The 26669-nt window shown below is 39.9% G+C and overlaps 1 protein-coding gene across 1 annotated transcript in view; it reads right to left on the reverse strand.

Moving 5' to 3' along the window:
* Window positions 1–284: 284 nt before the first annotated feature.
* FREM3 (FRAS1 related extracellular matrix 3) overlaps window positions 285–26669 on the reverse strand; it is a 113800-nt gene continuing 87415 nt past the window's right edge. Inside the window, exons 15-25 of the mRNA XM_073001611.2 lie at window positions 22452–22583; window positions 21732–22063; window positions 18012–18204; window positions 15375–15479; window positions 13952–14079; window positions 11565–11699; window positions 7882–8008; window positions 4527–4714; window positions 4283–4429; window positions 3341–3884; window positions 285–735 (exon numbers count right to left, since the gene is read on the reverse strand). Of these exons, the coding sequence (XP_072857712.2) occupies window positions 3354–3884; window positions 4283–4429; window positions 4527–4714; window positions 7882–8008; window positions 11565–11699; window positions 13952–14079; window positions 15375–15479; window positions 18012–18204; window positions 21732–22063; window positions 22452–22583 (2018 nt within the window). The 3' untranslated portion in view covers window positions 285–735; window positions 3341–3353. The remainder of the gene's footprint in view (window positions 736–3340; window positions 3885–4282; window positions 4430–4526; window positions 4715–7881; window positions 8009–11564; window positions 11700–13951; window positions 14080–15374; window positions 15480–18011; window positions 18205–21731; window positions 22064–22451; window positions 22584–26669) is intronic.

Genomic DNA, 26669 nt, shown 5'->3' on the forward strand with positions numbered 1-26669 from the left:
TTGTCTTTCAATAATAATAGAATGTTGCAAGTCAAGGTACATTTACCATGTAAATCTTTGGACCATTCATACTGTGCCCTAGAGTATAAGTCTTACACAGAGCGACATGATGGGGTATCCCTGGTTAGCTCAAACACACCGTGAAACGAAGTGTCTATATCTGTATAGGTATCATTATTCAGTTAAATGAGAGAAGATAAGAAATATGCTTAAGAAATGAAGCCAGCTTGAGAAAGTGTAATGCCTTATATTTGAAATATAAAAATAGGCTACAGACACAGGTATGAAAGAAAACACTTTTATAAAACAATTATCTGAAAACATTTTGGCAATTCCACAATAAAAAGTATACAGTTACGATTATAGACTGATTAATATTATACAGTACAGGTCAGCAATCAAGGGTTTCAGTGCTTTACATAATGCTTGACTAAACCTGCTTCATTTACATCTTGAAACAAGTAGCGTAACAATATTTTAGACATATTACACCATTGTAATGTATATTTTTCTTCCCTCCAATTACATAAACCTCAGGAAACAGCTGTTCAGTACAGCCAGAATCATATACTACAGAAAGGTGATGAAGGAATGCTTGCATTTTAGTCCCTTTGCATCTCCTAAGCTTCCAGAGAAGGAAGCAGACTCCAACTGCTGTACACTGAGTGGATTGGTGGAGTTTCTTGGATGATCAAGTTTGTGTTCTAAGACACCTTGGAGGGAACAAGAGTCCCACTGCAATTAAAAGGAACAGCAGCTGCTTACTTGATTTAAAATGCACAGTGTAGTCCTGTATGCATTTATTAGTGGTTATAAGTTTAACAGTACTTAAAGATAAGAAGTCTATCTGTGAAGATTCTCAGATAAGAAGGTGTGGCACTGCAGCCTGAAACAGCTAGCAGTTGCTCTTGGAGGTATAAGCAGGTGCAAAAATGTGTCGGAATACCATTTGCAAACAAAGAGTATGAAGGGCTCTGTGATCTCTGGCTTGCAGTTATGGAAGCTGGCAATCTTTCTGTTGAAAGCAGCGGGGATTTATATTTGCATGGTGGGTTAGTGGATTTTCCCAAGAGCAAGCAGTATTGAAAGAGCCTGCTTGTGGTTCATAAGCAACAGGGGACTGGGGACAATTATAAATAAGGGAAGTAGCAATGACTCTTCTGGGCAGGCAAAGCAAGGGAAAGCATTCCTTAAAGCCCCTCTGCTACAGTCACACTTTTCCTTCCTGTTGCTGAAATACATGCTCCTTCCTCTAATAAGACAGGCTGAAAGGAAATACATACACACGTGCACCTTATTTAGAGGGGGCAGTAATGTGAACCAGTCCAACACAACATGGCTCTTGGAGGTAGGCAGATTGTTGAGTAACGTGCCCCATACTGGAAAATTGGATTCATGAAGGCGCACAGCTAATATGCTATTGTAAAAAATATATATAATTGAAGCATGTGAATCAATGATGGGACAATGATAGTATTCCTTCCACACACACCCCATTACAGTGATTTTAACAGAAGCACCAAATTTGAGCCGATTATTAAAATTAAAAGGAAGCCAAGCTTGCAGAAAGCTAGTTGTTCATAATAAGTAATTGCCCCCAGCTAGAGGAATTCTCTAACCTGCAGAGCCCTCCCTCCCCCAAACTAATTTTGTACAAATTACTAAGGAATCTAAGGCAGCTGCATGCCATAATGAAATAGTTGTTGACTTCCAACTCTACTATGCTGTCTCTTCCTTTTTCTGGCCAGCAGAAGGCAGATCTGAGAAAGTACTTAACCTTCCCTTCGCCATTTAAAAATATTTACAGTGTTTAAGGTTTTTACCACTGAAGATCCAGATTTTAAGTCAGTTAAGCTGCATATATTTGCATACACAAAACTGCTAACTATGCAGTAATGCAGACATGTTTCTCTATTCAACATCGAGAGGATTCCTTTCTAAATGAGAAAAAATGTTGCATTATTAATAACTTAAAATTTAAATCATTAAAATGTCTGATTACTATCAGGTCTAGCTAATTAAGATATTTCTTGTGCATAGAGCTCATCTGAAGCCACAACATATCCCAGACTCCTGGGCAAACATGCATGAACTGGAAAATTTGTAAAACTTCTTGACTGCATTTCAATAATTTGTTCTGCAAATTTTCAGTCTTTGAAATAAAGTCTTAAAAAACAAAGAGTAGCATCTAACATTCCTTCAGAAGGGTGAGTGCTTTTCCACATTAACAAACAGAAGATGAATTTATCAAGAAAATGGGCTAAACCCTTAAACACATGGTGCTGCTGCACAATAAACAGAATGAGTGAGGAAGCTAAGCTGCACAAGGATTCCTCTTCAGTGACTGAACATTAGAAGAGAACCATTACCAAGTAACCTGTTCATCCAGTATTTGATAACAATTCTAAGTCCCTTCGTTGCAACAATTGTATTTGATTACCTAGAATTCTGTATGACTGCAACCTTCAGAACACTGCCAAAGAGCCCGAAAAACCCACAACAACCATGAATAAGAATTATTTGTGCGGACTGAATTTGACAACAAATTACAGGAAATCAATACCTTAAGTTATTCACACTATCTTACAGTAGTTGTCAAGTTCCCTTTAAATGGAACTATTTGAAACAAAATCAAGATTTTACTAACTGCAGGCAGTCCAGAAAGAAGGGCCATCCAATAATGATTTCAATTTCTCTTCAGACATACGATACAATACTAAGGATTATCATGGAAGTCATGATATATGTCAACTTTGGGACTTTGTATTAAGATGTATTCAGAATACCTTTAGGTTAAAACACTCAAGAAATAATCATGAAATAAGCTTAGCATTTTTCCAGGGCAGTTATCTCTGTCATCCACACAGACAATACAAATTCTACACAAAGATATGATTTCATTTATTTTGCTTCTACCCAATCTAGTTTAAACTCTTCTCTCAGTTCTCTCCACCCTCTTTCCTTATACAAGGGTATACCTCTAGACACTATGACCAGTTAAACAAAAATAATTCCAATTACGATCCATTTGAAGAGCACCAGGCTTTTGTGATGGTAGGTAAGGCACACGTATAGCTGCTAATTTGTGGGGTTTTTTTAGCACCATTTATTTTAAAAATAATAACACTAGGTTTTCGTTTATTCCACGAGCAGGAAGAAGTTATAAATAAGTCACTCACACTTCTATACATTTCACCTTACTTCCTTTTTCTTTTCATATGCTGGAACTAGACACAACCTAGCAACAAAATTTCAGCAGCCAGTTATAACTGTGCAAATACAGCTCCCTAAATACTGGTTTCAATGATGAAACAAAGTATCTTCTAAGGATAACCCTCACCTTTGCAATGTAATTAGACTTCAGAGCTGTCACTGTTGCTGCGTTGTGTAGTCACCGTTTCATTGCTGTTGGAATAGTTGATGCATGTGTTTGTCTTCCCATCAGCGGAACGCCGTCTTCGCTTCAGAAGGAAGACAATAATCAAAACAGTGCAGCACAGAAGTAGGAGCCCTGCTCCTCCTCCAATAATAGGTACAACTGTGTCCTCCATATCGCTTCCAGTGATTTCTAATATTGGTTTTTCATAAGATTTACCTTCTAGAGACTGATCTTTCTGTTTGGTAATGATCTTGTTAGACCGGTCCAGAGCTATATGCTGGATATTGGTGCCCCTGTTCTTATCTGCGCCAATGTCTTGTGCAAGAGCAGGTGTGTCTGAGATGGCCCTCCGACTGCGGCCAAGAGGTACAGCACCAGGACTTCCATTAGTTGAATGCAAAATGTTGCGATACTCAACACTTCTCTTTCCTAGGCCTTTGTGGGCATTTTCACGTGATCGAACCATGTAGATAGTGTGAATGTACCACTCCCTACCTGCTGCTACCTGTTAAATTACAAACACATGAAAAGGATAAGTAAGAGAAATTCTCAGCTAATTCCTCATGTTTCTGCTCTCACACATAAAAATAACATGACAAGGGATGTACCCACTATAGCATGAACGTTTTAACCATGCTTTAATCTGAACAAGATTATTGGGAGCTGGTCACAAATAGAATATCCTGGCTTATGTCCAATATTCTCAGAAAAACACCCAAAGGATAGTCAATTCTTTTTGGTTTTGAGAATACAGTAGCTCCTTCCACTTCCTCCTATTGTTATGGCACAAAATGACTGGTCTTCTCAGGCCAGCAGGCAAGATTTTATAAAAGAATCTTCTCCAATAAGAACGAAATTCAGAAACGTGTCTGTTTTTGAAATGACATAACTCACATAACTTACCTGGAATAGAGGAGTTGACAACAAACTGAATCCATCAGAACCAGGCTGCTTTACTAAAGGATAACCATCTACATGATCAGCTGCTAATTTAGCATAGAAGGGCATATTTCCAAATACTTTTGCCTGAGTATCAGGTTGAGCTTTGTCCTAGAAAATAACAATCAGACACTGGTTATTATGTTCATGATTTCAATTTTGACTTGTTGGGTCTGAGTTATACTATGTTTTACATTCATATACATACCAGAATCTTGAATCTGTACAACAGGGAAGGAGAATCGGCTAAGCAACCATACTCTTTGTTATCTGGATTATACTTTGGGATGTATCCATCAGCCCCAGTGCACAGAAACACCTTCTCAATGTTACAAATGAAGGATTCCCCTAAATTCTGAACAGGATCCACCATGACCCGACCATAAATTTCCGAGTCTAAAAATAAAGAGTATTTTCATTTATATCATTTATGGCCCACACCCTCAAGCACTATAATGTGCACAGCATTTTACATGATAAAAACAATATACAAATAATGACCAGAATCCCACTGGTGTTCATGTGAAGTCTGCCTAGCTTACCACAGGCAATTGACAAGGTATCAATCAGGATGTGTCTCAATGGTATGCCACTCACACACCTGTGCAACTGAGATGCACCCCAGCACTTAGTGAATTAACTGCAAATAGGCTCAGCAAGTTATGCAAATCTTACATTAATTCATTAATCTTCATTAATCAACCAATTAACATAGCAAAAACATACAAAATCCTTGACAACTGTGTGAAAACTGCAGAACTGCTTAGAATTTTTAAAAACTGCAACTGTCTTAAAGACTCTCAAAAGCCTGAGGGGAAAATGAACAGTTTTGCCTATTGGCCCAATGATAACAGCCTGGGCCTTACCCCCTAAGCCGCTCAGAGAGGCAATTCAGAGGCAAAGAGCCATCACAGCAAAAGCTCTCTCTCAGGTCACTAGCCAGCACGCTTCAGAGAGCAGAGCACTCTGCAAAAGGACAGAAATGAAGATCTCACTGATTACAATGGGAGAAGATAGATGGGACCTCAGCTGTATAGTTTTAAAGACTGAAACCACCAGTTAAAAATGAGATTAGAAATATTCCATCAGCCAATAAAATTGTTTCATTAATGTTGTGATATGATATTTTCATTTTGCTCCCACTGACAGTCTAGTCACAGTATTGGAGATAAGCTGCAGGTTTCAAAGTCTTCAAAGGCAGCTCCCATATTTGAATGCATTGCAGTAACACAGTCCAGAAATAACTGGGCATGGATGACTAAGGCCATTATGTTTCTTTCCAGAAAGGAGTCATAAATGTATAACTTCAGGTAATAAAAATGGTACTTCAGGCATTTGTGTTTCCTGAGCCTCAAGTTTAAAAGATACATCTACCAGCAGCCGACAGCACAAATGATCCCTTGAGGAATGATCCCTCTCCTTCCTGCAGAGGAAATGTTGTAGTAATCCTGTCATTCAACAGGGAGTGGTGGGACCACAACAATGGGGTTATCAAGAGGTCATCACTCAGAACTGCTCAGAAAACATCAAGTTCTGCCCAAAGGGTGCTCTGCTGCATATGTCAGTTTGGCTGTTACTGGGACAACCCTACATTTGTTGTAGAAGCCATGAGGGCCTAAGCCAACCCTGATGAGACTGGTCCAGCACGTATGTGAAATCCCTCAGAACTATCTTGGAGTCCTCAGCCCTAAGCCCAAGAAATCTCATTTAACTCAAGGAAAGAGACTTCCGGGCAGCAAAGTTGCTTGTGCCATACCAGGTAACCTCTAAACAGGTATGTGATTGGGTAGAAAGCTTGAGGAGGGAGACAGAATCCCTTTACAAGTAATGTCACATTTCTGACCGCTGGTTAAGTAATGCAGTAATGAAGTGAGATTTTTTTTCCAATATAAACTCTTGGTATTGCTAATGACTTTCCCCAGAGCTTGGAAAAGGTACTTTTATGGACTATAACTCATAGAATATTTTAGCCAGCATGATCTTTTTGGCTGATTTATTCTGGAAGCTGCAGTCCAAGGAGAAACTTTCCCAAGCCCTGACTCTCCCACCCCATTTCAAGTAGAAAAAAAATCTTGAAAAATAAAGGAATTATTGTGTGCCAATACCTATTATTTACACAGAAACCTGTCCATGGGAATTTGAAATCATGGCAGCAGAATCAGTTCCCCTCCTGTCAATGCTGCTTCTTGTTTAATATTCTCTTTTTTAAAAACGGGACACAACCACATGAGACTAATGCTTAACTCTCAGTTCTGTTCTTCCTCACTAGGGGGCAACCGATACCCAACAACACAAGCCCAAATGGTTTATTAGTCTGAAGTTTCTTAACTGAGGGATCTTTCTGGACCCTTTCATCCAAAGTATTTTAAAACTCAACAATCAGTACAAGTATAAAAATAAACAGAAAATAGTGCTTTGCACTAATGGGGCAATATATAAAACAAACATTTCTATTTCTATAGCTCTACGATTTTTTTAATGCTTAACCAAATCTTACAGTAGCTTTTTATTATGACATTTTATTCCTGTAACTATTTGCCTATCCGAAGCAATAATATTAAACCATGACAAACCAGATCATAGAAAATGGTCGGTTTATAACTCTTGAGCTACCTTGTTCTGGACCCTAAGGTTGGATATTGGCATAAAACTAGGGCACTAACTTGGTAACTGTCATTGCTGCATGTTAGAACACATCCCCAACTTTTTGCAGCCCACTTGTGCTAGACCTGTCACAGTAGGGTGGGAATTATGGGGCCCACAGGCCAAGGTGTGATGTCCAGAATCTTAGGAAATTCAATCCACAAATGATAACTTGCTGCCCTGGAAGTCTCCAGGAGGGACTCTCCTATTTAATGAGGTGAGTGTGGATGGACAATGAATGGGGAGGGGAATCAAGCCCAAATTAGAGTATTGTTTCACCAGAAGTCTCCAGTGAGCTCAACTCTCCTAATTCAAAGCTACAATAAACCACATTTTACTAATTACCTTTTGGTAATTTCCAGTTTGGTAGAAAGGGGTGGGTGCAGCCTGTGGGGATATGGAATTATGGACATGACATTGGGTACGGGCAGTCTTTGGTCTCTCTGCATTTGTCCACTACAGGGTCTACTCTACCTGATCTCATTTTATGTTACTTCTCACTTCAGTCAGTTCAATCTAAATTTAGACTTAGAAAGGGGGAAAATATTTGTGGGCTACCCGTGCATGCAAAATGGCACTGTGGATTGAGTGAATGACTGAACAAGAGTCCAAAAGTAAGGCACTATTATCTAGAATTCCTCTATGTAGATATGTCAGGCATGCACTAGAAAGCTAAAGCTAGTGGTTCCTGACACCTGCTTTGTATTCAACCAATGTATGCACAAATTCAGGAGTTGAGCAGAAGAAGGGTCTAGGTTTTTATTTTGAAATTACTTTGGGAACAACCCAAGACCTTCAATTGTAGAGGCAGAAGTTCAGACCATTCCCAACTTTCAATATTCTTCAATAAGATAATCAGGCAACATTAGAAGTAGCTTGATTCCACTTCTGTAATACATAGGGAATAAAGCTAAATTTACCTTCTGTGAATGCAACATCAGTTCCTTCTCCAAACCCTACGGACCCATCAGATAGCCAAAGGTCCTTCTTAGACAGCAGGAACATTTTGGTATTGAGATTAAATTCAGCTGCTACTGGATCACTGACCTGCATGAAAGAAAACAGTTGTTGGGATTCATTTCACATCCTGCTTTATGACATCCAAAGTTTCCTAAATTTCAGCTCTTTCATATGTTCACGTCATACGTCACCTTGGCCTCTCAAATGAAGCTAAAGCAAAAAGTGCAACACATGTTTACAGGCAGAAATAAAATGCTTCACGATCTGAGAGTTTCAGCTCCTGTTGATTCTACCAGCAATATCCAGCAAAATCACATCTTTAAATGGCAGCATAATCTGTAAAGGTACGCTGAATCCATGAGTTGATTTAGTAGAAATATACTTGCCAGAAGGAATTTTGCTCACAAACAAGTGCCTGATTTATGCATGCACGTGCGTGCGCGCGCACGCACACACACACACACGCACACACACACACACACACACACACACACACACACACACACACACACACACACACACACACACGTGTGCAGACACACTCTTTATGAAACGGTCTCATTCCCAGTCAGAAGGCTGACCAAAGCTGACTGTCAGTTATGTCCAGCAGAAGCTTTCCAGGGTGTCTAGAAGGAACTTTCCGTAAGAAAGCAAGAAAAGCCCTAGGAAGGAAGAACAGCTCTATGGCTGCAAACTGCAAGCCTGTCCAGTTTACTATCCTGTTTCCTACTGATGCCTCATGCCCACCAGCAGAACACAAGTGCAAGACACTAGAAATGGATGTAAATGCCTCCAGTAGTTGAGGTAATATACAGTCATCATCAACAGCAGTCATTATTTTTTACCACTTGATTGTCTGGTCCTTTAAACTGGAGATGTCAAGAATGGAACATGGGGGGGCGTTGCTTTCTCTACAAATGGCAAAGGTGTGCCTTTCTTTACCTTCTTTACACTTGACACAGCTCTTATCTCAAATCTGATCCCTCCCAGTTTATGACACTTTGAGATGAATGGCTCTACTTTGAGATGAATGGGTCTACAAAGTGATTGTGCCACTTTCCACGCTCATTCTCCCAGACTGGGGATTGGTGATCATCAGTGGCACAGTTTAATCTGTTTACTGCAATCTCCTTACTTTAATTAACACCCTTCCTGGCACTTGTATTTCTCCCACCTGCAGGGTGGACTGGGATCTGAAGCTGCTGTCAAAATGGGAGACATGTGCCAGGTCTTTCCCTCACTCTCTGCTACAGTTTAGGCACACATACCTGAGCCTTCCCATACTCTTGATAACAAAAGGTAAGGGGAAGAGGCAGAGAAATACAACACAACAATATATGCAGAAAAGTGTGCCACATGTGACAGCAAAGAATTTGCCTGAGGGTCATAACTTCCAGTGGCAGCTTTAAGTCAAGAGTAGTTGGTGGGACTCAGTGGCCTTATAGGCCCATTCTAACTCCATTATTAGAACTATGGATGGAGGCCTGTAACACTGTACAGGAGGCAGCACCAAAACCATCCCAAAGAAAAGGAAATGCAAGAAAGCAAAGTGGCTATCCAACGAGGCCTTACAAATAGCAGAGAAGAGAAGGGAAACAAAATGCAAGGAAGATAGGGAAAGTTACAGAAAATTGAATGTTGACTTCCAAAGATAGCAAGGAGAGACAAGAGGGCTTTCTTAAATGAACAGTGCAAAGAAATAGAGGAAAATAATAGAAAGGGAAAAACCAGAGATCTATTCAAGAAAATTGGAGATATTAAAGGAACCTTTTGTGCAAAGATGGACATGATAAAGGACAAAAATGGTAGGGACCTCACAGAAGCTGAAGGCATAAAGAAGAGATTACAAGAATACAGAGGGATTATACCAGAAAGATCTGGATGTCCCAGACAACCCAGATAGTGTGGTTGCTGACCTTGAGCCAGACATCCTGGAGAGTGAAGTCAAGCTGGCCTTAGAAAGTATGGCTAACAACAAGGCCAGTGGAGGTGATGGCATTCCAGTTGAACTATTTAAAATCTTAAAAGATGACGCTGTTAAGGTGCTACCCTCAATATGCCAGCAAGCTTGGAAAACTCAGCAGTGGCAAAAGGATTGGAAAAGATCACTCTACATCCCAATCCCAAAAAAGGGCTGTGCCAAAGAATGCTCCAACTACCATACAATTGGACTCATTTCACACACTAGCAGTTATGCTCAAAATCCTCCAAGGTAGGCTTCAGCAGTATGTGGACCGAGAACTCCCAGAAGTACAAGCTGGATTCTGAAGGGGCAGAGGAAGTAGAGACCAAATTGCTAACATGCGCTGGATGATGGAGAAAGCCAGAGAGTTCCAGAAAAACATCTACTTCTGCTTCATTGACTATGCAAAAGCCTTTGACTATGTGGTCCACAACAAACTATGGCAAGTTCTTAAATAAATGTGTCTGAACACCTTATCTATCTCCTGAGAAATCTATATGTGGGACAGGAAGCAACAGTTAGAACTGGATATGGAACAACTGATAGGGTCAAAATTGGGAAAGGAGTACGACAAGGCTGTATATTGTCCCCCGGCTTATTTAACTTATATGCAGAATACATAATGCAAAAGGCTGGACTGGAGGAATCCCAAACCGGAATTAAGATTGCCGGAAGAAATATCAACAACCTTAGATGTGCAGATGATACCAGTCTGATGGCAGAAAGTGAGGAGGAATTAAAGAACCTCATAATAAGGGTGAAAGAGGAGAGTGCAAAAAACAGTCTGAAGCTCAACATCAAAAAACCGAAGATCATGGCCACTGGTCCCATCAACTCCTGGCAAATAGAAGGGGAAGATATGGAGGCAGTGACAGATTTTACTTTCTTGGGCTCCATAATCACTGCAGATGGTGACAGCAGCCACAAAATTAAAAGATACCTGCTTCTTGGGAGGAAAGTGATGACAAACCTAGACAGCATCTTAAAAAGCAGAAACATCACCTTGCCGACAAAAGTCCACATAGTCAAAGCTATGGTTTTTCCAGTAGCGATGTATGGAAGTGAAAGCTGAACCATAAAGAAGGCTGACCGCCAAAGAATTCATGCTTTCGAATTGTGATGCTGGAGGAGACTCTTGAGAGTCCCCTGGACTGCAAAGGAGAACAAACCTATCCATTTTGAAAGAAATCAACCCTGAGTGCTCACTGGAAGGACAGATCCTGAAGTTGAGGCTTCAATACATGAATTTGACCCAACTCCGGGAGGCAGTGGAAGACAGCAGGGCCTGGTGTGCTCTGGTCCAGGGGTCAAGAAGAGTCAGACATGACTTGACTAAACAACAACAAAACTCCATTATTATATGATTCTACGATAATCATCCAAAGCTGGGTGTGAAATTCTCTGTACTGATGCAGCTTCAATGATAACAGAAATATCTAGATTGAGTAGGTGTGAAAATATACTCTCAGTTGTTGTGCTTTTATGTATTAATCACCAGCTCTTTTAAGTTAGTTGAAAAAGTTTGTTGTAAAATTACTTCATATGATCTGGTACTGATTATCTCCACAAGAAAGCAATTATAGGCACTTTAATTATCAGGGGAGTGTATGTAATGTGTCAGATAAATGCAGCTACAATACTTGTGTTAGCTGAACACACTGAAGTGCTGAGAGGATTTACCTGCTGAAATCTGATATCTAGATCAAAGGTGATTGGTTCCCGTGGGCTACAGATGACAGCCTGAGTATATTCTTGGCTGGGGGCAGCAATACAGGGAATAAGTTTCACCGTATAAGTACCAGAGTAGTCGCGCACCTAAAAAAAAAAAGGAATATAGTATCAGAACATGAACAGTTTTGGGTTTAAAAGTGCTTCTGCTTAAAAAGAAGAAAATAAATTGGCTGGATAAAAAAGAGGTATATTTCTCAGTGAGATCTTTGGCACAATATTGTTTCCCTCCACCCCTGTCTATAATTGGATTTTCTCCTTCTCAAGCAACCATGAGGACACTCATGAATAAAACATCAGCAGCTTTAGCTGTTTCGTATTTCCACATAACAAAGTGATTCTAATGTACAAGACACGAAATATTCAACTTTCAACCTTCTAACTATCTGGAAGTAACTCTCAGTGCATTCCAATGAATATTGCCTAAGAAGAAATTCTACTGAACTCAATAAGATGTAGTTCTGAGAAAACATGCTTACAGCTGGGCATGCTAAAGATTCAGGATTTAAACTTTCCACATGTACCAAAAGCTAGCATGTATTTTACATGCTACATTTTAATTAAGGCAAACTCACCATAGCTTTCCTTCTAAACGTAGTAATATATATAAAAAAGAGGGAACTAAAGTTCTAAATTGAAATAAGTGCTGATACATCTTTTTAAAAAGCTATACCCTTCTTTCTCTTCTCTCAAAAAGCTTCATGGAAACATGTATTGACTGAAATCTAGTGATAAGTTGTACCTGTATTCAGTGGGGATTTGGTGAGTCAATTTCTATGCAAGTTCCACTAATTCAATGGGCCTCCTTTACTTGCAACTTACTACTGGATTTCAGCCATTAATTTGTAGTTTAATATTTTAAAGTCAGATGATTAATCTTTAATCAGCTGATATCACCCTGATACGCCTTACCCATCAAGAGATGGTATAAGCACTGGGCATATCATGCTTCAAAATCAGTGTATTTTGTTGGGGCTGAATAGCAATATTGAAATGCCCAACAATTTCTATTTATTTTATTTATTTTTTTATTTATCTATTTCCAAAACAAATACAAGAATACAAAATACTTACTAATACAATCTAAAACACAGTGCACCCCCATACCCACAGGACCCTTTGGAGCAATACTTTTATTGTGAACCTCCTTTCCCAAAATTGTATTGTTGCTTGGAGATTTTCCCCTTTCCTTTCAAATAATGCAAATTCAATAAATCTACCCCAAATAGGATAAAAATATTTAAACTTATTTCCTCTTTTTTCATCTTAAGTTCAGTAGTCAATTTAACACAATGTCCCATAGTTCATTATACCAATCTTCTAATTTAATATCATTTTTATCTTTCCAGAATCTAGCGATTAATATTCTAGCACTTGTCATAAAATTGAAAATCAATTCCTTTGAGCAATAATCACATTCTATCTTATCAAAAATTGACAAGAAAGCAATTTTAGAATTGAATTTGATATCTTTTCCAAATATATCACATATTTCCTTAAAAATCAGTTTCCAAAATTTCTTAATCCATTTATACTCCCACCACATATGATAATACGTGCTAATTTCTTCATCACATTTCCAACAGGCCTTAGAATACTATGAATTTATTATGTTCAATTTCATCAGAGTCATGTACCACCTTATACTAATTTTTTAAAATTTTTCTTTTATTTTTACCGACCTTAATCTTAAAACTCTCATCTTCCAATTTTTTGTCCAATTCTCTGTTTTAATTTCTGTCCTTAAATCATGTTCCCAATTTGATTTCAAACCTTCTATTTCAGTCTCTTTTTCCTCTTGTTCCAAAATTAGGTTATAAATTCTACTTACTACTCCGTTCCTCAAAGCATCTTTCTGCAGAAACATTTTCTATTTCTAATATACACGTTACTGTCTGATTCTGATATAAAAGATGCACATGTTCCACTTTCTTTTCTTTATTACAGTCCCTAAGTAAAATTTACTATATAATTATGATGGAACAAACAGGTGGCCATGTTGGTCTTGAGCAATTCAGTCTTTCAGATAAATCAATCAATAAGCTAGAATCCTGTTGATGTTTATGTAAGTTTTGCCTAACTTCCTGTAACTAATTTTGGCTAACTGATGACATTGCTAGGGCAAACCTCAATTGCACAACTGGGCACATGAGCAGCCATATGACTGAGACATGCTGCAGCACTTCTTCAATTAACCATAATCGTCATAACAAGTTATACAAGCCTTACCAGAACACCAATAGGATTCGAACACAAGAATAAATGATACAAAAACCATACACTTTTTTTTAAAAAAAACAGTGAATTGTATTACAGAATATATCATGTTGTAAACTTACAGCAAAATCAGAGACAAATTTCCATTGCTGCATGGGCTGGTGGAAGGTTTGCTCACTTTGTGAAAGGCTCAGTGTGAATGTGAGACCAGGGTGATCAGCAGACATGACCATAGATGAGAGAGATGTTCCTGCAAAAATTAAAGACACATTTTTATGATGGAATGAACAGTGATGTCCTTTACCTGTTCTCCCTTCCCCATGCAACCACATACACCCTCAGAAAATTTGGTCTGGATGGATGGTGGAGTCTATAAGGTGAGGAACCTCTTTCCGTAGAAGGGCCAAAATCAGTTCTAAAGGTTTTCTCAGGCCTATAGTGTGTATTCCAAAGGTAAAAAGAAAAAAGCCTTTACTGACAGTCAAGTTGTTTTGCATGGGAAAAATAACACATATAGAAGGTGAGAAATCAGCCAACACTACTGTCAGGAGAAAGGGGTTATGTCCATCTCTCTAAAGTAAAACTGAAAAGCCAAGGAGGAGAAATGTTCACTTTTTCCAACTTTAAAACTGGGTAAAAGAAAAAAACACTTTTGCCTGTAAGGAAGAGCAAAATGTTTCTTAAGAGATGGGTTTGCTTACTTAAAATGCTAGGATTTCCACAGAATAGAGATTTGTATGAAAGACAGATAGAGAATAATCTTTCTTCACATACCATAGACATGGTTAATTCTCAAATCCAAGATCCATTTCTTTATCTAATGGCCCCTGCCTTCTCCATGACAGAAGCATAGGTGGTCTGGGATAAGGGGAAAGCTTTATGACTTGTAGACGGCAATGAACAGGAATCAACAGTTTGCTGCTCTCTCTTTATTGTAACACATAATCAGTTTCTTTGCTTTTATAATTTTAAATATCATAAATATATTGAAAATTATTATTTCATATTTTAAGTTATGAAAGAAAGATTTTATGTTGTTAAAGAGGTACCATAAGTTTAGGTTGATATGAAAATAAGTACTGCATATATTTTTCATCTTCCCACAAATACTTAATTGCCCCTGAACACTACTCTACCTAGAAGAAAAATAAACTTTTTCACCCAAATAAAAAATAAAAAAATAAATAAACTCTGATCATATCTGCCTCTCCTCAACCTCTCTGTTCTCTGGAACAATACTACCAATACTACTCACAATACTACCAAGGTTTAATTAATAATTACGATTCGTATGTACTGCCAAATCAATTTTGACTTATGGCAACCTTTCCCAGGGTTTTCCAAGTTAAGAGTAGTCAAAAATGGCACACGATTCTCTTCTTCCAGGGGCTCCCTGGGACTGTACAGCTTCCCCATGGCTACACAGACTGGATCTTCTCCAAGGAGGCCCAGTAGGGAACTGAATTCCCAACCTTCAGCAACCAGATACCTAACTCACCGAGCTTCAGTGTTCACTCAGGAGGCAAAACAAAAAGCTGGTTTTACCTGGATGAGACATTACAAACAGCCCCCTGAATCGAATTTCAGTCCTGAAATAGACCACTAGTCTCCCATCTTCGTTGATCTGCATGCTGGTTGGGTAGAGAGCACCTGGATCCAAACAGTCATCATAATTATTATGCAAAACAAACAAACAAACAAATAAGTTTTGCTAACAACATTCTAAAGCACAGGCTTCCACATCTGAGTTTATTATGTGCTATTTAAATTGTTTCTCTTTCATCAACGATTAAAGTAACAGACTTTTAGGTTACATGCAAAAATGTGGGGCTAATCCCTTCTGGCCCAAGTTCCTCCCCACCCACTCCTCTATACTAGCATAAGCATGCAAAGAAGTGAGACTTTTAAAGATTTTATCTTCTCATTCAAAATATCTGCTATGATCCCTAAGCCATTGGCACAATTTCTGAAGAGCAGTCGTAAACAGGAATTTTACATCTCTACTCTTCAGAGCCAGACTGGAGGAAATGCAACAGAAGGAAAGTGGGAAAGGTCTTTGGGTTCAAATTAGGAAAGGCAAACAGCACATCATTCAAACTCTTCAAGTACTGACTGACTTTTATTGTCATGGCAAGAGCTTTTCACATCTCCAGTAGTTTGTAAATGAGCTTACTTTGTTTTGTGACCTGCCTTCAAGACATTCAGTGGCCTTCCTTTGTAAGTTTGGTTTTTCAGACATAAATATCTGCCTGATTTGCTTTTCTGGAAAACTGATTATTTCATCTTCTAATGATGTGCTGTCTGTAAACTACAACTTGGTACTTAAGAACATTACACATGAGGAAAGGAGTTTCTAATAAGGCACCCTCATTCCTGCTTTACACACACACACACACACAGAGAGAGAACAACAGTAGATCTGCCTTTACACTGGTTCACGTTTCATTCTAGAGGTAAGAGATACAACTTAGTTCAGTTACACACTCCCTTTGTGGGTCTAAGTCCAATTTAGCAGTGGTGGAATCAAAATCCATGCTATGCAGAATTCTGTGCAAGTAGGTTTAATTGTCTTTCCTCTCTGGTGTGTGTTTGCTCTGGAGTTGCTGATCTTCAATAACCAGGATTTAAAAACAAGCTGCTCACTTGGGAGAAGTGAACACTACAGCAAAGAGAGAGAATGTCCAGCTAACTACAACAAGCAGCTACTTAAACATCCACACGATATAAGGCACAAACAAGGGCTATGGAGATATAGCTGTGAAGATTCTCAGTCATCCAAATGAGGTTATCTGGAAGGTGAGTCATGGCAACTGGATTTCTTTTTTATTAGGTTGAAACGTTTCACTTGAATGCTGCTTGGCACCATTCAAGTAGTTTCTTCAGTCTGAGGAGAGTTGGTAGGAGACACCCCCCCCCCCCCTTAGATCCCTGTCTAAGGCCTCCACTCCTGTTGAGTGAGAGATTTTCTATATACACATGTATGGCCTCCCTGAACCCTCTCTCAAATCACCTATCTTCCCAGTCCAAAATGTTCCTTCATTTGAAGGGCAAAGGACCCTCATTTGAGGACCAAGATGTACTCATTTTGGAGGCCTTAGACACAATTTGTTTCCTATTTATCATGCTGCCCTTTCATCCATTCCCAGAAAGATCAGGACCACACCTACCAGAAAGACCACTGTTAATTACAATTAATGACAATGGGTGGAGAAGGACTGCAGAGGTGGGATTTTCACTCTGCCTCCCCCGCCCTTTGTCCATAACGAACCTATTCAGACCCGGGGGGGGGGGAATGAAACCAACATGGAGGATATATCAGGGGTCTCTTACCAACTCTCCTTCTAATAAGAAAGAAGTCCAGTTGTCATGACTCAACTTGGAAGGGGTAGGGAAGATAACAGGGAGTAATCCTTCCATATGAACCTACCTGGCAGTTAAGAGCTAGCCAGGGGGGCCTTTTGAAAGAGCCGTCCCTCAAGGAGGTAAGGGGGATGGCTTGTAGGAAAAGGGCCTTTTCGGCAGCTGCCCCCAGACTATGGAATGCTCCAGAGGGAGATTGGTCTGGCACTGACACTTATGACATTTCAGCGCCAGGTCAAAACCTTCCTCTTCCAGAAGGCTTTTAACTGAAATATATCAACTGCGGATCCAGATGGCAATTTTTAGAGTATATATTTTATTGTATTTTAGTTGTTTTCTTTTTTATTGCATTTTAATTATTGTAAGCCGCGCAGAGAACTTTGGGTAGTGTAGGCGGCATACAAGTTAAATAAAAATAAATAAATAAACTGCTCATGAATGTAAAGTGGAAAGCAGCACTTCTCTAAGGAATGCTTCCTTGCATAAGCCTGGGAAAGTTATAACTGCTCCCCCAACTGGAAACAGACAAGCATATGGCCATGACTGCACCTGAACTAAAAAGTATAATTAGTTCAGTGCTATCACATCCCAATTGAAACCTACAACTTGGAGTGAAGGCATTAGCTTTTTGCCACTGTTTCCTCCAAACCAATGGTATTCAGTGATACACTATCTCTTAAAATGAAGGTGACATTTACTCATAATAGCTCGGCATCCCTGATAAACTTCATCACCACAAACCTGTCTACCCATCTTAGCGATCAGCTCTCACCCCACCCTCTGGCAGCCAGTTCCATAAACTAATTAGATTGATGTATTCACCTTGGAGCTCTGCTTCTGGTGGGCTTCCTATACCATCCTTCCATAGGATGGCCGTATCGTACACAAACGTGAGCCGCAGTTCAGACTGGAGGTCAAAGTGTTGCCAGCCTCCAACAGCAGCGGGCGAGTGGAAGACGTAGGAGACATAGAGGGGTACTCGCAGTGTTACATACGACTGAACTAGATTCAACACCTGCAAAACACCAAGAGCTCTAGGTTATGCAAGGTTCTAAGAAGATCTCCAGGTGTTTGGTTCACAGTTATCCCTAGAATGGGATGAAATATTGTCACCATTCCCTTCCAGCTATTCTCAGTTTGACAGATGTTCTGGCCTGTTCTGCTTTTCTCCTTCTGGTCTCGTGTTGGCTCCTGAACAAGCTTTATTAGCTTGAATGAATGAATTACAGTTTGCATTGATGGGTGAGAGAATGAAACGCGGACCAAATCCAAGCAGAGAGACAGGCAGGCAGGAAGAGACTCTTGCTGGCTTCTAAGATAAAACCCTGGCACAAAACAGGAAAAAAACCATAGAAAAAACTCTAGAATTGACTTGACAAGTCATCCACAAGGATATGGTAATCCGAGGTTACAGCAAAGTCTCTATTATAGGATTAAGTAGATACTAACAATCTTGCATTCATGTGTAACCTCCGGTTCATTTTGGCCCAGCTTTCAGGAATTGAAAGGGTAATGACTGAGCCCTTGTTCAACAAAAGCTCCTTTTTGGAACATTACAATGCTGATGGTTTCTGGGAGTTAACCATAAGCCCACTCCCATTTCTCCTTCAATTGATTTCAGAATTGACTACAAATGAGATGGTGGTTAAGAAAGTCCAGATTCTAACAAGTACATACTTCAGCTTGCTTAAAATCCAAACAATAACTAGAACCCAGCAGTGAAGGGAGACACTAGGTTTGCAAGCAACTGAAATGAACAAAATCAAACTACCAATGAAACAAAACAAAACAAAAAAACAACCTAATTTGTTCTTCCCTTATTTCAGCTACACAATCAATTCAACATTCACTCTGAAGATACAGTAATACATATTTCTCTTCAGGAATCATTCTGGAGATTGGGAATCCAGGATATTTATGTTAACATTGCATAGGGGGAGTTTGTGCAGTATTAGCTTTATTATGTTAATCAAAAACCATAGAATTCACAAAGAAAATGGCATGCTACATTTTGGTAAATGCTGCTGCCTAGGAGTGGCATGTTTTGTTGTTGGCGTCTTCAGAAGTGTTTTTTCAGGAGTTTTAAATTGCCTTTCCAAATCATGTAAATGCATATACATTTCCAGATGTATATAATTCCTATACATAATCTGACTGCTAGCTGAGGATGGTGAGACTTGTCATCCAACACATCCAGGAAGTACAAGATTGGGAAGGGCAGTTTTGAAGCCACTGAAACAGTAAGGTGTCAGGGCTCATCAGCTGCATCTCTTCTCCTTGTTCCTCCACTGCAAGATACTGTATATTTTATACACTCAGCCTTCACCTATGGACTGTTTAAGAGAGAGAAAATCTGAAAAACTGCTGGCAGAAAGTCTGTAAAAATGTCCTGTACAATTTTTTTTTTTAATAAGACGTTTTCATGTTTCAGCAGAAATATAAGTACCAAAAATGGCTAGATTCCCTCTTTTTCATCTGGAACACTGCTGCTGTTGTGCCCCAGGTGCAAAAGGATGACAGAGTCAAAAAACAAGGATTTCACCTAGGGGAAAAAACCCAAAAGAAATCCAGTTTACCTATAGATCTAGCACACATCTTTTAGTAAAGTACAATTTAAAAGTTTAGTATCATGTGTCCTAAATAAAAAGCATAGTGTTTTTGATCCTTTTGTTTGCCTTTGAAACAGAATCCATCTGGTCTTGAAGGGAAAAAAATCTAGTTTTCTTGCTACAAAACTTCACAATTTATTTATTTTAAATATTTTTATCCTACTTTTCTCCTTAAAAAGGACCCAAGGTGGCTTACATCACTAAAAAGACAATATTGAAAAGCTAAAAACAATAAGCATATAATATTAAAAAAAAATTAAACAAGAATTAAAAATGGTAAATAAAATAAATGCTAAAACACATTTAAAACAACAGTGCACAACAATCCATTTAACAATCCCTCTCAGACCATTAAGGAAAAGACTGCCTGAAAAGAAAGGCATTTGCCTGCTTGCGGAAGAACAACAAAGATGGGGTCAGCTTAGCTTCCCATGGGAGGGAGTTCCAGAGTCTGGGAGCAGCTACAGAGAAGGCCCTCTCCTGTGTCCTCACCCAGCACACCTGTGAGGGTGGTGGGACTGAGTGATCTTAATGCCCTGGCAGGCTCACAGAGGAAGATGCAGTCTTTTAGATAGCTTGGACACAGACCACTTAGGGCTTTGTAGGTTAAAACCAGCACTTTGAATGGTGCTTTCTACAATTGTTCTTGGAGGGAGGGAGGGAGGGTGTGCATATGAATAGAATCAAGTGGATGTGGCTATGTGGAAGTGACTAAAATGGGAGCCATACACCTTTGGAAATGACTGAAAAGCTGAACTGCAGACATAATGCTAGAGCAATAGCCAACCAGGTTTTTTTTTTCCACTTGCAAAGTGAACAAGACTGCACAGGTGAGTTTTCCATTATCTTCATCTTGTTTTGCCTACAATTATGAAAGAACTGTTGATTTTGCAGCAAGATGCAATGTCATATCTTTGTTGAAAGATGTCAGCTTTCACTAATCAACGGAAAGCTGCCAAGATTTAAGCTGGGAACCAGCCTTGCTATGCACTGGCTAAGGACAGATCATATTTGTCTATCATTCCTTTCCTTTTTCTTTAGGGCTGGCTCTTTACATGGGTACAAAGTAGTGTATCCCTTCCTTGTCAATCACAGATATGTAATCGACCAGCACAGTCTGCTTGGGCAGAGCTTACTCTGACATTTTTATAATGAATTACCATTAATAATTTTTATTTTATCATATGCCGTCAAATCAATTCTGATTATGACAACCATTTTTTCAGGATCTTCCAGGTAGCAAATACTCAGAAGTGGTTCACCATTCCATTCTTCTGGGGGCGTCCTGGGATTGTGGAACTTGCCAGGGCCAAACAGGTTGGCTACACTCGTAGGAGACACAGTGGAAATCAAACTCCCAATCTCTGGCTCTGCAGGCAGATATTTAAACTACTGAGCTATCCAGCCAGCAACCCTTGATATTAGTGATGCAAAAATAACAAACACAATTATCAGTACATCTAACTTTAATATTTTGAATAGCTAAGAAAGTGGCAGAAAAGTGTCTTATAAATGGTTGTTGTGGGTTTTTCGGGCTCTTTGGCCGTGTTCTGAAGGTTGTTCTTCCTAACGTTTCGCCAATCTCTGTGGCCGGCATCTTCAGAGGACAGCACTCTGTGCTCAGAGTGACAAAAAGAACCAAAGAGCATAGAGAGCTGTCCTCTGAAGTTGCCGGCCACAGAGACTGGCGAAATGTGAGGAAGAACAACCTTCAGAACACAGCCAAAGAGCCCGAAAAACCCACAACAACCATTAGATCCCGGCTGTGAAAGCCTTTGCGAATACATTGTCTTGTAAATGATTGCGAAAACATCCTCTCTGGAAACATGTGTGTGTTTTATATTAAAACCAGGGGAAGGGGATTTTGACAGAAAATTAGCATCCAGACAAATGTGCATTTCAGAGGGCAAAATCTAAGCTTGTTCTAATATACCTGTCCATCTGTGCCAATGGAGCCACTGCAGTCTGTCAGGAGTTCTGACATGTCATAGTAGCTGTTGAACTCCCAAAGGCAGGCCTCAAGGTTGAGGTTACGGTAGAAACGCAAAGTCTTAGCAGACCGCATGGCGCTGCTATACTGGTAGGGTGACGCTTCCCCAATCACTTCTGGGTTCTTGATATTCTCTGTGATGAATCCACGTGTTGTTTCAATCTCATTATAATCAAGGAGGTTGGAGCATTTGTGGTTGCCAACACGAGTGCCATCAGGACTAAGAGTCAGCTCGAAGTTGGAAAGAGGTCTGGTTGAGACAACTGGCAGCATCCCTGAAACCACAAGCACACAATAAGTATCTGCAAAATAACACTATTACCTGGTATGCACAAGAGTTTATTCTCCCTAAGTATTCAGGGTACTTTATATGTAAATATCATCTCAAGGGTCATTAAAGCAATCCACACTGCAGAATGAGAGGGGTTGGCTTCTGATTTGTGAAGTGGCGAAGCACAGACTTCACCCTGATCTGCCTCTACAGTATATAAAAAGGCTGCCTCAGCATGGAGAGACATGTGTCAAAAACTTGTCTGACATGTCATAGTAGCTGTTATCTTATCTTAAATCTTATCTTATCTTAAATATCAATTGTGCTGATAACTTGTGTAGCATCCATGCAATACTTTCATGTCTAAACAAACTGACGCAACCGATACTCACCATCCATATGAGGCATTGTAACAGTTAATTTGATCAGATTAGGGTAATCAGGATCATCAGGACCCGTGTAACGTATTTTGGCTGAGAAGGGTTCTGCTCCAACAGTGCCTGGTATACGTGGCTGGCACAAGCCTATGGGAAAAAGAGTAAAGTGGGAAGAGTGGGTTAAAAGAAAAATTCTGTCATGTCTTTCTTTGGAAGACTTTGGTGCTTTAATCACAGAAGCCATCCTATGATTTACACCAATTTCCTCCAACCTGGTTTCCTCCAGATATGTTGGATTTCTGTTCTAATCATCCACAAGCAATGGTGGTTATTTTGCACAGTAATAATGGGAGTTATTTTTGTTGTTGTTTCATTGTTAAATCATGTCCAACTCTTCGTGACCCCATGGACCAGAGCACGCCAGGCTCTCCTGTCTTCCACTGCCTTCTGGAGTTGGGTCAAATTCATGTTGGTAGCATCGGTGACCATGTCCGACCATCTCGTCCTCTGTCGTCCCTTTTTCCTCTTGCCTTCACACTTTCCCAACATCAGCATCTTTTCCAGGGAGTCTTCTCTTCTCATGAGATGGCCAAAGTATTGGAGCCTCAGCTTCAGGGTTTGTCCTTCCAGTGAAGGGAGTTATAATGGAAGTTATAGTCAAACTTATCTGAAAGGCACTGGATTGGGGAAGATTGATTCATTCCCTATATTCTTAAAATGATTATGATTTCTGCCTGATTGAGTGTGACCTCTGTTTACTGAAGAGCAGAAGTGATACAACAATTTCTGATTCCACACAACCAATGAGAAGATGATGCCTTCTCTATTCAACAATATAGGATGGGGACAATGTTCACCTTTCTTCGCCTTCTTTCTTGAAAATATCTCAGGGATTGGATGAATGGATGAAGATTGCCATTTATCCCAATTCTTGGTAATGAATGTCTGCAATTCATGGAGTTCCTATTAAGTCACATTGTACTCATTTTATGACTTTTCTCTTTTATAAGCACTCCAATGCTAGCCAATGCCTCCTCACCACCTCAGTTTTAGGACCTATACAACCAGGACATGGATGTCAGGAAGTTGAATAGAGAGAAGAAGCAAAGAGGGCAGCGTACAATAGATACATGGAAGGGGAAGACTGTCAAGGGTGATTAAAAGAAAAAGGAAGACAGCAAAGTATGGATGGAAGAAAAGGGAGGATGTCAGAGGAGGTTAGAAAGAGCAAGCAAGACAGCAGAGGATGGAAGGGGAGAGGAGGGCAGAGATTTGTCTGGAAATGAAAACCCTTATTTTAACACTGACTGCAGAAATGATGGCTTACTTCACAACCGGTTAAGTTTTAAGCATGTGAGTCTCATGTACAAAGAACTGCACATATGTAGATGTGAACAGTATGGTTTAGTTGTTCTGTTTCATTTTGAAAAAGTTTCAAAACAATGGAGTAGTAATGTGTAAGTGAAATATTATCTTCTGCTAGGGCAGTGGTTCTTAAACTTGGGTCCCCAGATGTTCTTGGACTGCAACTCCCAGAAAGCCTGGCCAGCACAGCAAGTGATGAAGGCTTCTGGGAACTGAAGTCCAAGAACATCTGGGGACCCCAGTTTGGGAACCTACTGAGACTAACACCAAGGACAGTAAACAATAATATAATTGAAATAACGAAGAATATGACTGGACAGGTGGAGAAGGCAGGATAGGAGGAGGGATATGTGCAAAGGGTTTTTTCCCTCCAGGATTTGGTTCAAGGACTCGACTTGCGGGTGCACTAGTGTTTGGGGGGGGCAGGGCATGGGGAGCGAGACCTGCCTGACTGGGGGGGGAGGGAGGAAGAGAGGGGTGTCAGAAGTCTGCAAATGCAGAGAATGCAAAGGAATTGAGGGGGGGGGGGAGAGAGAGAGACTATTCCACTAGTGCTGGTTTTTGATGGAGAGAAAGTGTTCCTGTACCGCTTCCTGCTTTGAAGTAAATGCCTTCATACAGTCAAGGGTCTTGGATCCTCTTTGCAACCTCTACAAATACTGGCTCAGAAAAATACTGTTCTTGTTCTGTACCCTCCAGTTGCCCCTGATTTATGGCAACCCTAACAGGGCTTTTAACCCTAAAATGGTCTTACATTGTTAACAAGTGTAAGAAGCCCACCTTTTCCAACCCCCCCCCCCCCAAAATAAGTGTTCCTATCCATGTGAGAGTTTGAACCCTGGTCTCTAGTGTCTCTGTCCTACATAACATCTGGATGGAGGGATGGAGAAGCAGCTCTAATATTGCTCTTATTTATGAGTTTTAATATGACATCTGTTTAATGCTTTAACATTGCAATAATTTATTTTCGCTTATAATTTTCTTTTAATACTGTAAGCCGCCCTGGACCCTTGGGGAGAAAAGTAGCATGTAAATATTTTAAATAAATAAATAAATATTTCCTGAATAGCATATAAGATTCAATGGGATCATTTAATCAGAAGGTGGTCAGTGCAGAGAATCTAAGGAAGAAAGAGGAAGCCAGTAGGAAGCAACCACTGAAGGAAGAGGTTAGAAGATGTTGGAAAAAGTCTAGATTTCAGACTACCATCATTAGTAGATGAAGTCTGAGGACAAACCAATGGGCAAAGCTGATACAGTGATGCCTCGACTTATGAACATCTTGACTTGCAAACATTTTGAGTTATGACTGGCTCCGGCCGCAAAATTTTGCTTTGACTTGCGATTGGAGCTTTGAGTTACAACCGGAAAAAAGGTGGGGAACTCAAATTGCTAACCATTGGTGGCGAAGAGGCTGCTTCTTTGTAGCTTTTTTGCCCCAGCAGTTAGAGTGTGTGTGTTCGGAAAAGGCTTTGGACTGCCTGGTGCTGCTTTCTGCTTTTTAAAATGCCAGTTCTGAGTGAGTACAGGGATTTGCAGTGTGGGTTTGGGCTGAGAAGTTTGCATTGTGGGTTTGGGCTATGCTGTGATGGGTCTTGCAGTCTTTGTTTGCTTTTTGATGGGTTTTTTTCCATATTTCTGATGGGTCTTCCAGACTTTGTTAGCTTTGGTAGTTTTTTGTTTTTTTTTGCATTTCCAATGGGTCTTTCAGTCTTTGATTTTTGGTGTGTGTGTGTGGGTTGTGTTTCCGATGGGTCTTGCAGTGTTTCGTTTTTGGGGTTTCCCCCCTGCATTTCCAATGAGTCTTGCAGTGTTTGCTTTTTGGTTTTTTTTTCTCCAGCCAGAACGGATCAATCACATTTCCAATGGGTCTTGCAGTCTTTGTTTGCTTTTCTGTGTTTTTTCCCCCAGCAGGAATGGATCAATCGTGTTTCAATGTATTCCTATGGGAAATGGTGCTTTGAGTTATGACCAATTTGAGTTATGACCATCTTCTGGAACCAATTAAGTTCGTAACTCAAGGAACCACTGTACTGCTCAAGAAGACAATTGGAGAGGCAATCTTCGAGATAAGAAATGCAGGCAGAGGTCAGCAAAAGGCAGTAAACCTGAAGCAACAGCACATAGTAGACCACAACAAAGATTGGCGAAGCAGCCTTGTACATCCATGTGCACAGTAACCTAAACAGAGGAAAAACTGTAATCTAAGACCTCCTAGCCAGTCAATGAGTGAAATAGGATTAGATGATAACTGGATGAAAGTTGATAAGAGAGGAGAATCAGCTTTTTGATACAGTCAACTTCTTGGAAGCGATAGTAAAATATTTAGTAGGTTTTGAGATATTATTGAATTTTTCATGTTGCAGTCACACAGACGAGCAAACATTAGTATCTAAAACTCTAACCCATTTTATTAGGAGAAAAAAGGCCCTAGTTTGTAGTAACGATGTGTCAAATTCTTGTTACATAATCACACAGAAAACTCCTGATGAGAGTTTCTCTGATCAAGCAGGATTTCCTGACACCCCTGCAAGAAGGCTTTTGGTCATGTTCTTTCCCCCATTCCCTCTTCCATTTCCTGCAATTCAATCGCCAGTACCTCAACTATTTCTGTGCCCCTTCAGAAATACAGTAACTTCCTGCTTAGTTCTCAGGAGATGACCCAAGAAAATGGAGTGGCAACTGAATCAGCACTAAATGGGGTCATTTTAAAAAACTGTAACAGAGCAGGTAGGTGGACCAAGCCTCTGCTGAACATTACAAAACAGCCGCCCAAGCATGTACACTGTCGTGAATCAGCATTGAGCAGTGCTATGCAAGGCATTGTTGTACTTTCTAAAATTTCCTGGAGGTTAGTGAGACTCCTTT

This window comes from Pogona vitticeps, chromosome 5 (assembly GCF_051106095.1).
Source record: "Pogona vitticeps strain Pit_001003342236 chromosome 5, PviZW2.1, whole genome shotgun sequence".
Taxonomy (NCBI): domain Eukaryota; kingdom Metazoa; phylum Chordata; class Lepidosauria; order Squamata; family Agamidae; genus Pogona; species Pogona vitticeps.